At 38.9% G+C, this 13213-nt stretch overlaps 1 protein-coding gene across 3 annotated transcripts in view; it reads left to right on the forward strand.

Moving 5' to 3' along the window:
• Window positions 1-12535, forward strand: part of LOC130905291 (small G protein signaling modulator 1-like) — a 37728-nt gene extending 25193 nt beyond the window's left edge. For 2 of the 3 annotated variants that reach the window (XM_057818523.1, XM_057818524.1), the window contains exons 19-24: window positions 612-1679; window positions 4526-4650; window positions 4752-4834; window positions 6922-7031; window positions 7088-7184; window positions 7247-8974. In XM_057818523.1, coding sequence (XP_057674506.1) covers window positions 612-1679; window positions 4526-4650; window positions 4752-4834; window positions 6922-7031; window positions 7088-7184; window positions 7247-7626 — 1863 coding nt within the window. In that variant the 3' untranslated portion in view covers window positions 7627-8974. Of the gene's footprint in view, window positions 1-611; window positions 1680-4525; window positions 4651-4751; window positions 4835-6921; window positions 7032-7087; window positions 7185-7246; window positions 8975-10762 lie in introns of those variants that run through there. The other variant, XM_057818525.1, reaches the window with a different exon arrangement.
• Window positions 12536-13213: the final 678 nt, after the last annotated feature.

Genomic DNA, 13213 nt, shown 5'->3' on the forward strand with positions numbered 1-13213 from the left:
CCATAATCCCCGCGCTACATTACAGCACAATCAAGTGCCCCCTAGCAATGAAAATCGCTTACCGTGACAAATGAGTGGGAAGCCAGCAACACTCCGGCAGAGCGGCAAAGGAACAAAGCCAGGCGATCCGTACGTGACCCCTGGCGGACTTCCTTTGCCACGAACCTGGAAATTTCGGAAAACAGTGCCAAATGCCATTTGCTAGTGGGTTGCATCGGCTTGGAAAAAACGTGCGTTGACCCACTAGTTTCAATGGGAAAGGGGCATTGTGATAGTTCACTTATTATTGTTCCCCCTTCTGTCATTGTTTGCATACTATCCTCATTAAAATATGAAAACCTATAAATATTGTGGTGGTTTTAGTTAAAGCAAACACTATTTTTCCATCTGTGTGATTTTGACAAAGATCAGCTCACCTTTGATGGTGATTTTATGCAGAAATGTGAGAAATTCCCAAAATTCAGATACTTTTTCATACCACTGTATTGAACATTTTTGCATTACATCCTTCCGGTGCGGCCTCCTGGGATATAAAGTTTTTTCGTGGTGCTGTTGGTTTTGAAAAAGGACCCAAAAGTGCTCCTATATTCAACTTTTCTTCTGTCCATTAGGTGTTTACATCCGTTGATGCTGTGGATCCCATTGAGACCAGACCCAATGGATATCAGATAGAGCACAAAAGTCCAATAAAGGATGTCCCAGCTGATTCCTTTGAGTCCAGCAATCTATCCTGCCAAGATGTTTTTAAACCACTCCAAACTTGTGACAGTTACCTTCTTTTAACCGAGCCACCCATTGCATCGGCAATCTTACAGCAGTCAGTCACCGCAGCCGATGTCGTAAGCGAGGAATCTACAGCTGAGGGGCTTCCAAAGACCGTCGAGGTCCTTGAGCAGGCACCTAAGGACAGACTCTTTGAAAGTGACAGCATGGAGAGTAATGAAGTTCTTGGAATAATTTCAGAAGCTGTGGACAAACCTGACAACATTAATAGACAAGCTCCAATGGACAACACAAACATTATTAGGCTGGAGAAAGAGATTCAGAATCAGTATTTTCAAGCGCCACCACTTGGACAGACTTTAAAAGCACAGAATGTAGAGGAACAAGAAACGGATGAGTCAGAAAAAGACAATCTTTTAACAATCGGCTCTGAAAAGGCAGAGATACTTGACAACCTGCGCTCGCAATTATTGGCTGGCTGTCTCTTAGAGGTAGAAAATGCTGAGTCTGTACACACAGGTGCCAGAAATGTATCAGACATCTCAAACTCACCAGTCAGGCAAGTACTAGATGTTTTTCAGTCGGCATCCCGCGGGAGCCTTTCCCTGTCATCCCATATAAGACAGTCCCCGGACTCGGATGACTCTCCCTCAGCTCTAGAAATGGAGGAGATTCCTTCCGGGGTGGCCTGCTTGAACTTCGAGGAACAGAATACCAGGCCCTTGACGGTACTCGCGATCCCGCCCGCGTGTCTGGCTCGGAGACCCAACGCGGCATCTGCGGAACTCGTCCCGGATCCCCCGCCTGACACTGCGTGTAACACCAGCCCCGAGGACACTGAAGCTGGGCTGTCTGAAGATGAGCCTGATGCAGAAAATGGGTTCGCGGCACCGAAAACTACGGAGGCAGAGGCAGAGTTCCATCGGAAAGATTGCTCAGCTCAACAACTGTATTCTGTAAGGGTGAAAAATATAAATCCAGAGGAACTGGATCTGTTAATATTGTTTTTCATTAGCATGCTAGGAAGCTCCCATTGACTCACGCTAGCTTAGCCACTCCGGCGCCCTGAAATTAAAAAATAACTTGCAAACTGCACAGAACTTGTTGAAATCAACTAGGGCTGTCAAACGTTTAAAAATTTTAATCGAGTTGATTACAGCTAAAAGATTAATTAATCGTAATTAATCGCAATTCAAACCATCTATAAAATATGCCCCTGCTTTAAATGTTTTTTTTTTTTTGTATTTGACTGACTTATATTTTGGTATTTGGAAGCTAAATGTAACGAAGCTGAAGTTTATGACAAGTTCTGAGATTACACATAAATTACGGGAATTGTGGTACTTCAAAGTGGAAGTTTGGCGTTCGGCTTAATCTTCGAGTTAGCGGGGTTTAATTAGTTGGTGGAGTTGATTTTAGGGCTGTCAAAATTATCGCGTTAACGGGCGGTAATTAATTTTTTAAATGAATCACGTTAAAATATGTGACGCAATTAACGCACATGCCCCGCTCAAACAGATTAAAATGACAGCACAGTGCAATCTCCACTTGTTACTTGTGTTTTTTGGAGTTTTGTCGCCCTCTGCTGTCGCTTGGGTGCGACTGATTTTATGGGCTTAAGCACCCATGAGCATTGTGTAATTATTGACATCAACAATGGCGAGCTACTAGTTTATTTTTTGATTGAAAATTTGACAAATTTTACCAAAATGAAAACATTAAGAGGGGTTTTAATCTAAAATTTCTATAACTTGTACTAACATTTATCTTTTAAGAACTACAAGTCTTTCTATCTATGGATCGCTTTAACAGAATGTTAATAATGTTAATGCCATCTTGTTGATTTATTGTTATAATAAACAAATACAGTACTTATGTACCGTATGTTGAATGTATACATCCATCTTGTGTCTTATCTTTCCATTCCAACAATAATTTACAGAAAAATATGGCATATTTTATAGATGGTTGGAATTGCGATTAATTACGATTAATTAATTTTTAAGCTGTAATTAACTCGATTAAAAATTTTAATCGTTTGACAGCCCTACTTTTTACATTACTTACAGTGGTTGCCGCTGTTGGCTAAAATAAAATTCTAATATCCCTCGTCTTCGAAGAAGGCAGCATGTTGTCGACATGTTGTATCTCTGTCTGGGCTGTGAGTGCATGTGTGTGGGTAGGCTGGACAGATCATTTGCCAATGAAACGTGTGTTCTAGGGAAAAAATGGACTAGCACATTCAGCAAGTGAAAAGGGGTAAATGTCAGCCTGGACAAAATGAAAGTAATTCACTTAATAATGGTAGGGTCAATTCTATTCATACAATATATAGAAAATTGGGCTGTCAAACGATTAAAAATTTTAATCAAGTTAAATACAGCTTAAAAATTAATTAATTGTAAGTAATCACAATTCAAACCATCTCTAAAATATGCCATATTTTTCTGTAAATTATTGTTGGAATGGAAAGATAAGACACAAGACGGATATATACATTCAACATACGGTACATAAGTACTGTATTTGTTTAATGTTACAATAAATCAACAAGACGGCATTAAGATTATTAACATTCTCTTAAAGCGATCCATGGACAGAAAGACTTGTAGTTCTTAAAAGATAAATGTTAGTATAAGTTATAGATATTTTATATTAAAACCCCTCTTAATATTTTCGTTTTATTAAAATTTGTAAAATTTTCAATCAAAAAAGAAACTAGTAGCTCGCCATTGTTGATGTCAATAATTACACCATGCTCACTCATGGTACTAACCCATAAAATCAGTTGGTCCCAAGCGCCAGCAGAGGGAGCGAAACACCAAAAAACAATTAACAAGCGGACAATTACACTGTACTGTCATTTTAGTCTGTTTGAGCGGGGTATGTGCGTTAATTGCATCAAATATTTTAACGTGATTAATTAAAACAATTAATTACCGCCCGTTAACGCAATAATTTTGACAGCCCTAATGGAAACACAATCTAAGTTATTTATACAACTGAACTCATGATATAATGCCAATAAGGTTGCTTAAAAGTTGGTGGGGACAATTTGATCATCCTGAAAAGTTGCTAGTATAATGTCCCTACCGTCCCCATGCAAATCTACGCCCTTGGGTAGGATACCCAGGAAGACCCCACTTTTGACCCAGAGACATAAAAAAGCCAGGCTGGAGTTTGCCAAAACTTAACTGAGAAAACAACACGGTCCCCACAGTCAAACATTGCGGCGGTTCCCTGATTATTTGGGGTTGCTTTGCTGCCTCTTGCACTGGACTGCTTTGGCATGATGAAGTCTGAAGACTACCGACAAATTTTGCAGCATAATGTAGGGCCCAGTGTGAGAAAGCTGGGTCTCCCTCAGAGGTCATGGGTCTTCCAGCAGGACAATGACCCAAAACACACTTCAAAAAGCACAAAAAAATGATTTGAGAAAAAGCACTGGAGGCTTCTAATGTGGCCAGCAATGAGTCCAGACCTGATACGCATAGAACACCTGTGGAGAGATCTGAAAATGGCACCCTTCAAATCTCAGAGACTTGGAGCAGTTGGCCAAAGAAGAATGGTCTAAAATTCCAGCAGAGCATTGTAAGAAACTCATTGATGGATCCCGGAAGCGGTTGTTCGCAGTTATTTTGTCTCAAGGTTGTGCTAGCAAGTATTAGTCTGAGGGTGCCAATATTTTTGTCCGGCCCATTTTTGGAGTTTTGTGTAAAAATATAATGATATTTTTTTTGTTCTGTTCTACACTCCTTTAACCATTTAACTAAAACAACTAACCTCTTGATCATATTGGCAGCAAGAAACCATGGACATGTATCTCATCAACTTGCATCGCATTGACAAAGATGTCAGACGATGTGACCGTACATATTGGTACTTCACGCCCGAAAACCTGGACAAGCTGAGGAATATCATGTGCAGGTAACAAAACTAGTATGCCATCACAATGGGAAATTGATCTTCCGTTCTTTGCTGTTGTCATTACTCACTGGACTGTTGTGATGTCTTTTTTTCTTTTTTAGTTATGTGTGGCAACACTTGGACACGGGTTACGTCCAGGGCATGTGCGACATACTGGCGCCTTTACTGGTTATTCTGGACAATGGTCAGTGTTTCGTGAATGTGTTCTGATAAGAAAGCTTGTCGTGTTCAGGCTGGGATACCTCTCATACATGCCAGATAGAAAAAGACTGAAGCTTGGATCAGGGAGTTATTAGTCACTTACTGAATTTTGTGTGTTGCCCCTCAAAAAATAGGCCAACTTTGGCACACTGCCAGGTCAGGCCCATGAATGAAAACTCACCATTGGATATGTTAAGATCTTATATTTCTCATGAACAGTCTCACCAATTTTGAGGAGGTTCCAACTCCATATGTGCACATTGTAAATCGACTAAAATTTCACGTTCAATTCAAATTTCAAGTTTGGTTTGGGATATGGGTCCAAGAGACTTTCTGGTGCAGTTTTGCACAAGGCATTGACTTTCCAATTTTCATTGCTCTACTTTGAAAAAACCAAAAAGGCCTTTTTTTTTTTTTTAAAAATCAAGGGGGTGCTGTTTAGCCATTTTCTTACAGTTTTTCCCAAGTTAAAAAAAAATTATCGAAATTTACTCCAAGCCTAATGTATATGCAAATTGAGGTGATTTTCGAGCCTGTTAAGGCCTCCAATTTCCTTTTCATTTGCCCTGAACAAAGAAAAACAGTAATAATACACCATATGGTGCTCGGGCCCTAACAAGGTAAAAATGACTTTTGGAACTAGGATTGTTCCGATCATGTTTTTTTGCTCCCGATCTGATCCAGATCGTTTTAGTTTGAGTATCTGCCAATCCCGATATTTCCCGATCCGATTGCTTTTTTTTTTCCGCTCCCGATTCAATTCCAATCATTCCCGATAATTTTTCCCAATCACATACATTTTGGGAATGCATTAAGAAAAAAATGAATAAAACTCGGACGAATATATACATTCAACATACAGTACATAAGTACTGTATTTGTTTATTATGACAATAAATCCTCAAGATGGCATTTACATTATTAACATTCTTTCTGTGAGAGGGATCCACGGATAGAAAGACTTGAAATTCTTATAGGATAAATGTGACCTTGTATATTGTGACTAAATATTGCCATCTAGTGTATTATTTGAGCTTTCAGTAAATGATACTGTAGCCATTTAACTTCTGCCCAAATGCATGATGGGAAGTGCACCCATCACTGTGCGTCATGGTACCAATTGATTTATCTTCTCTGCGTTGGGAAATAACATAGGGTGTTAAGAAAAAGATCAACTACTACCTTTCTTCCCCACATTGCTTCCCACGATTATTCTAATCGTAGGGAGAGGGATTGTAAGGCTTTAGCCATTTAAAAAAAGATTCCAAAGGCTGCCAAAATTCACTCTACTCATTTTACGCTGCCTTTTAGCTCTATATACCGTATGGGTAAAACGGTGCCATTATAGACTGAACGCGACAATGCCTGAGTGGGTCGTGCAGCGCATGCGTTAATTGCGTTTAATATTGTAACGTGATAAATGTAAAAAATATTAATTCTCGCCATTTACGCGATAAATTTGATAACCCCACCTTAAGCTTAAACTAAAGACTCTGGAAGAATGTAACACATTATGTCTGTAACATTGAATACAATTAGAAAACGATTAAAAAAAATAAATAAAAAAAAGGCATTTCCAATATTTTTTTGCCGATTCCGATACTTTGAAAATGACGTGATCGGGATGCCGATCGATTGGGATATCTCTATTTGGAACCGTACCAGGATGTTTATGAGCTTTTGCAAAATAGCAGCTTTTTTTTTTACCTGTCAGGAAGTGCATCCTGTGAGCGTTTTTTTTTTTTTTTTTTTTTTTTTTAATCTTTGAGGCTCATAAAGGCTAATTTGTGGTCTACTATGACCATGTGATACAATAAGGTACTGTTTACGCAGCTTTAAAAAAAAAAATCAATGGCGGACGACACTCTGGCGTCGTAAAGTCAAAATTGCGCAAGTCAATTCTGTCGTAACCCGGGTACTAGCAGTACACCTTATTCACCAGAACAACATAGCTTTGTGTTAATGTTCGGACCAGTTTTGTGCATTTTCGTCATCATTTCCCACGATTACACCAAACTCAACTGAACTATTCAAACGTTGTTTTAAACCTACACATTACTGTGTTCTCAGAGGTGATGGCGTTTAGCTGCTTCACTGAGCTGATGAAAAGGATGAACCAGAACTTCCCTCACGGGGGTGCAATGGACTCTCACTTTGCCAGCATGTGCTCACTCATCCAGGTATGCAATTGCATAAAGATATGGAATATTTGTATTGATTTATCTACGCACCCTAGATCCTGGATTCCGAGCTGTTTGAGTTGATGCAGCAGAATGGCGACTACACTCACTTCTACTTCTGCTACCGATGGTTCCTTCTGGACTTTAAAAGAGGTGAAGCATCATTGTATATCATTGTTCGTGATCCTTATTAAACCGGTGTTATTCCCACCCAGAAATGGTGTATGATGACGTGTTCTCTGTATGGGAGACTATCTGGGCTGCGGCGTGCACCACCTCAGAGCATTTTGTGCTTTTCATCGCACTCGCATTGGTGGAAATGTACAGGGATATCATCCTGGAGAACAACATGGACTTCACTGACATCATCAAGTTTTTCAATGGTAAAGATTACTGTGGTCTTATTGAGTGGGAAAACGAGGTCTGTCCATTGAAATTGATTACAGTGGTGGGACAAACAACATTAAATTATCGTGTATATGTACAGGGATATCTCAGTTTTTTTTTTTTTTTTTTTTTTAAATGTTTACACTTCGTATTACAAAAAAATAAAATAAAAAATCTATCATACAAACGCAGCAATGCAATACAGTGATCCATCATCCACACATGTGCGATGATCAAAATCCACAAAGTAGAGTTGTAGCTTATTTACATTAAAAAAAAACATTTTTTTGGGGTGTTTTTTTTTCAATGTCCTCAATGTATCGATTCAGATTTAGCATTGGAAAGAAATACATATGCGGCATAGTTTTCCACTTTTTTTCCCCTCAAGGTATAATTCTTTATTAAGTGCTTCACTGAGCGAGTCGTCTCAAATCAACTCATGCTGCTTAGAACAGCACACAACACAACACAATGAGTTGCCATAGCCAATAGCGTACCGCACGTAACACGTCACCTTTGCTCATTAATATTCATGACATTAGCAACTGTTGCTGGGGGGGGGGCAAACTCGCGTTGGCCCCTAATGCTAGATGCATATAAATAGTGTACGAACGAGATGTTTACTGAGCTAAACCTACCAATTCTGTCCGAAAATGATGTCCCTGGTGCCAAATTCACTGGTAAAGATGTGGAACAAGATACAAATATTTAGTCCCTGACAAAAGTCTTGTCGCTTTTCAAAGTCAACTGGGACCGTGTGCTTTGGTCCAAGGCTTCAACTGGGACCGTCCCAGGCTTCAACTGGGACCGTGTGCTTTGGTCAGATGAGACCAAGATTGAGCTTTTTGGCAACAAACACTCTAAGTGGGTCTGGCGTGCCACGAAAGATGCGCATGCTGAAAAGCACCTCATACCCACTGTGAAGTATGGGGGTGGGTCAGTGATGCTGTTTCGCTTCCAAAGGCCCTGGGAACCTTGTTAGGGTGCATGGCATCATGAATGCTTTGAAATACCAGGACATTTTACATCAAAATCTGTTGCCCTTTGCCCGAAAGCTGAAGATGGGTCGTCACTGGGTCTTTCAGCAAGACAATGACCCAAAACATATGGCCAAATCTACACAGAAATGGTTCACCAGACACAAAATCAAGCTCCTCCCATGGCCATCTCAGTCCCCAGACCTTGTTAGCAAAAGGGGGTTGGTTGTACAAAGTATTAACACCAGGGGTGCTAATAATTGTGACACACATTATTTGATGTCAAATATTTTTTTTCTTTATGTGGGATTTTTCCCCACTGAATAAATGCACTATTATTGAAGGTTGGATCTTTCTCTTTTTTTCCATTAAGGTCCCATATTATTTGAATTAAAAAAAATTATTAAAAGCTAAAAAACACATCTTAACCAGGGGTGCCGATAATTATGGAGGGCACTGTATATAAAAGTTGTAAAGCAATAAAGCAAACAACAAAAATGAATGAAATGGACAAAAAATATATATTTTTATAATGGGTCAAAATTATTTTTTGAACAGATCATGTGACTAGCACTTTAGACGGTCATTTGCTTTGCATATTATTTAAAAAAAAAAAGAATAAATAAGGGAGCGTAACTTTATTTTTCAAATGATTTTTTTCTTTGTGTGAAAAAAAATTTGGGGGATTGAAAAATTTAGACACAAATGTCCTACCCATAATATGACCCAAACACAAAAAGGATTGCTCAAATCAAAACTTTTTAAATTAAAAATTAAGTGTTCAAATGCGAATATTAGTCTCAAATCTTTTTGCATTCAGAAACTTTTTTCTATGATTGTATTTTTTCGTTTGAATGAAAATACAGTGGTACCTCGACATACGATCTCTTCGACACACGATCTTTTCGACATCCGACGTAAAATTTGACGCGCCATTTGTTTCTACATCCGACGACATGCTCGAAATACGACGACACGACAGCAATGCAAACGAACTCACGGCGGATTTTCTTGTGTGAGAAATCAACACAGGTTTCCAAAAAGTTGGTACAGTTGGTGAAACAAGGAAAAAAGTGATGCTTACCTTTGAAATGAAGATGCAAATTATAGAAAAATATGAGCGTGGGGTGCACATCCGTGAGCTGGCTCAACAATACAGCTCCACGGTCCTCTTCCGACCACCGTTCGCCAGTCTTTATAAGTTAAGGTGACAATTATTATTGTGGTAACATCGCCAAAGAAATCGCCAGCTTTGTCACGTTTTTATAATTTATTTAAGAACTTATTCAACACAAAACGCCCATTGCCCTCTGCAGTTGACTGTGCTCTCAAGAAAACAAAAGCATTATCCCTACCGCACTGACCTATCTCACTGTGACGTCAGCCCCGCGGTGCATTCAGGTACAGCAAAAAGTGTCCGCCACATTAGAATCCAATTTGTTACATTATTAACGGAATCATTTTTATTTTATTATTAATATTATCATTATTATATTATTCTGATTTTTATTCATAACTTATTTATTTTGCTATGTTTAATTGCCATTTATAATAATTGTACCAGCAGTATTTATTATGGATTTAGTGTAGGTTTTTGGGCTGTGGAACGAACTAATGGAGTTTTAATGTATTCCTATGGGAAAATCCTGCTCGACATACGACCATTTCGACTTACAAACAAGGTCTTGGAACGAATTAACTTCGTATGTAGAGGTACCACTGTATATATTTTTTCGTTTGAAGCAACTTATTTTTTGATTGAATAATAAAGACACAAATGTCCTAGCCAAAATGTGGCCCAAACGCAAAACAACATTACTTAAATCAAATTAGTTGCTTCAATCCCCCCCCCCCCCCAAAAAAAAAAAACAATTCATAGAAAAATTGCTTTCAAATGCATGTTTTTTGAGTTTCAAATGTATTTTTGCATTCAAACATATTTTTTTGATCGAATAATGAAGACACAAATCTACCTCCATATGGCTTCGCCCGGGGGATACAATTTTTGACTGGGGTAACTACATTGGCACGACACCGGCGGGTGTACCATATTCAATGGATGACGATCTTGGCAAAAAGTATAGCTGTCCTAAGCAGCCTGATTTAGAATTCCCCTCAAGAATGATGGGGAACAAAAAAAAAAAAAGCTCATTTTCAACTTATTATTATAAATAGTCAATAAGTCAATTTTATTGCTGACAGTGCGTTTTGGGGTCATCAACATGTTGTGCCCCTGGCCCAAAAGTCAAACTCCGCCTATGGTGCCCACGTGTATTTGGGCCAATAAGTGCAGTTATCTAAAGTATTAATTGGAGTTACATGCCTAAGCCTCCTTAATATTTTGCAAATTTTCTTTTCTCCTTACAGAAATGGCTGAGCGACACGACATCGCTCGGGTCCTTGCTATGGCTCGAGAATTGGTCCACAAAGTTCAGACACTCATAGAAAACAAGTGATCCTGTGCACTACTGTTCATTAGCCATTTCATTTTAACGTACAATCCCAATACAAAAAAAGTGTACAATGCAGTAAGGTGGTTGAAAGTGATTGTCAGCCTTAGTTTCTCTGAGAAACAGTACAGGCCAGTAATTAGATATTAAGTGTTATTGTTCACATAGTGAATGTACCCTTATTGAAAATGCTTCAGGTTGTGTGTTATTTTTTTTTTCCCCCCCTTGGATGTTGTCATTTTTCTGGGATAATAACAGAGTCGGGTAGTAACACATGCCTTTTACTCAGTTACATTTACTTGAGTAACTTTTTGAGAAAAATGTACCTCTAAGAGTAGTTTTACTAAGCCATACTTTTTACTTTTGAGTAGATTTGTGAAGAAACGCTACATTTACTCCGCTACGTTGGGCTACACGCGTCGTTATATTTTTCCTATTTATTCTACAATTATTTTTTTGCCAGAGATACTACCAGTGGCTCTACCAGTTTCACCAATGAGACATCGATAGAATAATCACATGACTCTGTTATACCAATCAGACTCAAGCTATGATCACGCCAGCCAGTTCAATCACGTAGCGTCTTAAAATCAAATCAAATTTATCGAAGATAGCGTCTTTACGTGTGCACATGTTGGTCGGTAATTGAAGTGGAAATTTGTGTTCACCTACCTCGCCAAAAAACATTATTCGCGCACTAACTTGTTACCCGAGTGCCCAGACTTGTGTATCATTAGCCCTAGTCCTTATTTGCCCCTCTTGTGCCAGTGGGTCATTCTTGTTTGAGAAGCACTAAGAAGTTATGTTTACCTTGTCAAGTTTTCATCCCATGTTCTCGCTTCCGAAGATCTTTTGTTGCCAGTTGTTTTTTTTGTTTGTGTTAACTTGGAAGCTGGCCTGTGACTGTCACATGTCCAGGAAAATAAACTGTAAATTGAAACCTGCCACACACCTTTGTCTCGTGCATTTGAGTCCAGCAGTGTCTGCAACTCTGTTGCTATTTGAAACCCTAAAGTTTAAAGACAAGAGTGTACAAATTTTATAAAAACCAAATCATCAACAGGGGTTTTATTATCTAACTAGAAACTGCAATTTCGGGAGAAATTACTTCTGGTGTTTGCCATGTGGAGATACAGATCTTAGCCCCAGCCTAGGTTGGTTTGGGGACAATATCAGGTCACTTCCTGTCTATTTGGGGACATTTAAGGGGCCTGGGATAATGATATCAGGTCATTTGGGAACATTTGGGAGGCGTAGCCTATTCATATCAGGTCATTTGGGAACAGTTAGGGGGTGTGGCCTGATCATATCAGATCATTTGGGAACATTTAGGGGGCGTCGCCTGATCATATAAGGTCATTTGGGGGCGTGTCCTATTGATATCTGGTTATTTCCTGTTTATTTGGGGACATTGTTTTTTTTTTTTCCATTGAAAATGAATGGGAAAAAATTTGGACGTTCATAGCCGTCATCGGCATCCATGTACATTGGCATCAATAGAATGGACAAACATGCCCGTCAATGGCATTAAAAAGAGGAAATGCCATTGGAAATGAATGGAAAATTTGGACGTCCATGTCCGTCAATGGCAGCACCCTCTATAAGCGTCAATGGAAGCGGGGAAGTTTGGGGGACACGTTCTATTGATATCTGGTCATTTTCTGTTGATATGGGGAAATTTTGTTTTTTTCCCCTATTGAAAATGAATGGGAAAATTTTTGGACGTCCATGGCTGTCAATGGCATCTACTTACATAGGCGTCAATGGAAAGCAAGTACATTGGCATCAATACAATGGAGAAACATGTGCGTCAATGGCATTAAACAAAGTAAATGCAATAAATGAATAGGAATCGGGGACGTTTGGGGGACACGTCTTATTGATATCTGGTCATTTTTTGTTGATTTGGGGAAATTTTGTTTTTTCCCCCAATGAAAATGAATGGGAAAAATTTTGGACATGCATGGCCGTCAATGGCATCGACATCCATATAGTCAATTGAATCCAAGTACATTGGCATCAATAGATTCGACATACATAGCCGTCAATGGCAACAATGCAACGTAGATTCTATTGGAAATCCTATTGAAAGTGAATGGGACATTTCCCATTAAAAATGAATGGGAAAGTTTTTGGCAAATTCCCAGGGAACCGTAATTTTTTTTCAAATTCTGTATACAATCTTTATGCCCCTCACCGTCCCATAATTTTTTATGTCCAAATTATGTGATTTGGTCAAAAATTGTAGGACAAATAGCGTTTTGAAATTTTTTAAAAAATCGGAAAATCTGCGTTTACGTGAAAACGGTAAATTTTTCGGGGCCGTTTGACAAAAAGCCAGTCAGACGAAAATTCCGGACGTGTCGAT

The sequence above is a fragment of the Corythoichthys intestinalis genome, chromosome 17, assembly GCF_030265065.1.
Source record: "Corythoichthys intestinalis isolate RoL2023-P3 chromosome 17, ASM3026506v1, whole genome shotgun sequence".
NCBI lineage: Eukaryota > Metazoa > Chordata > Actinopteri > Syngnathiformes > Syngnathidae > Corythoichthys > Corythoichthys intestinalis.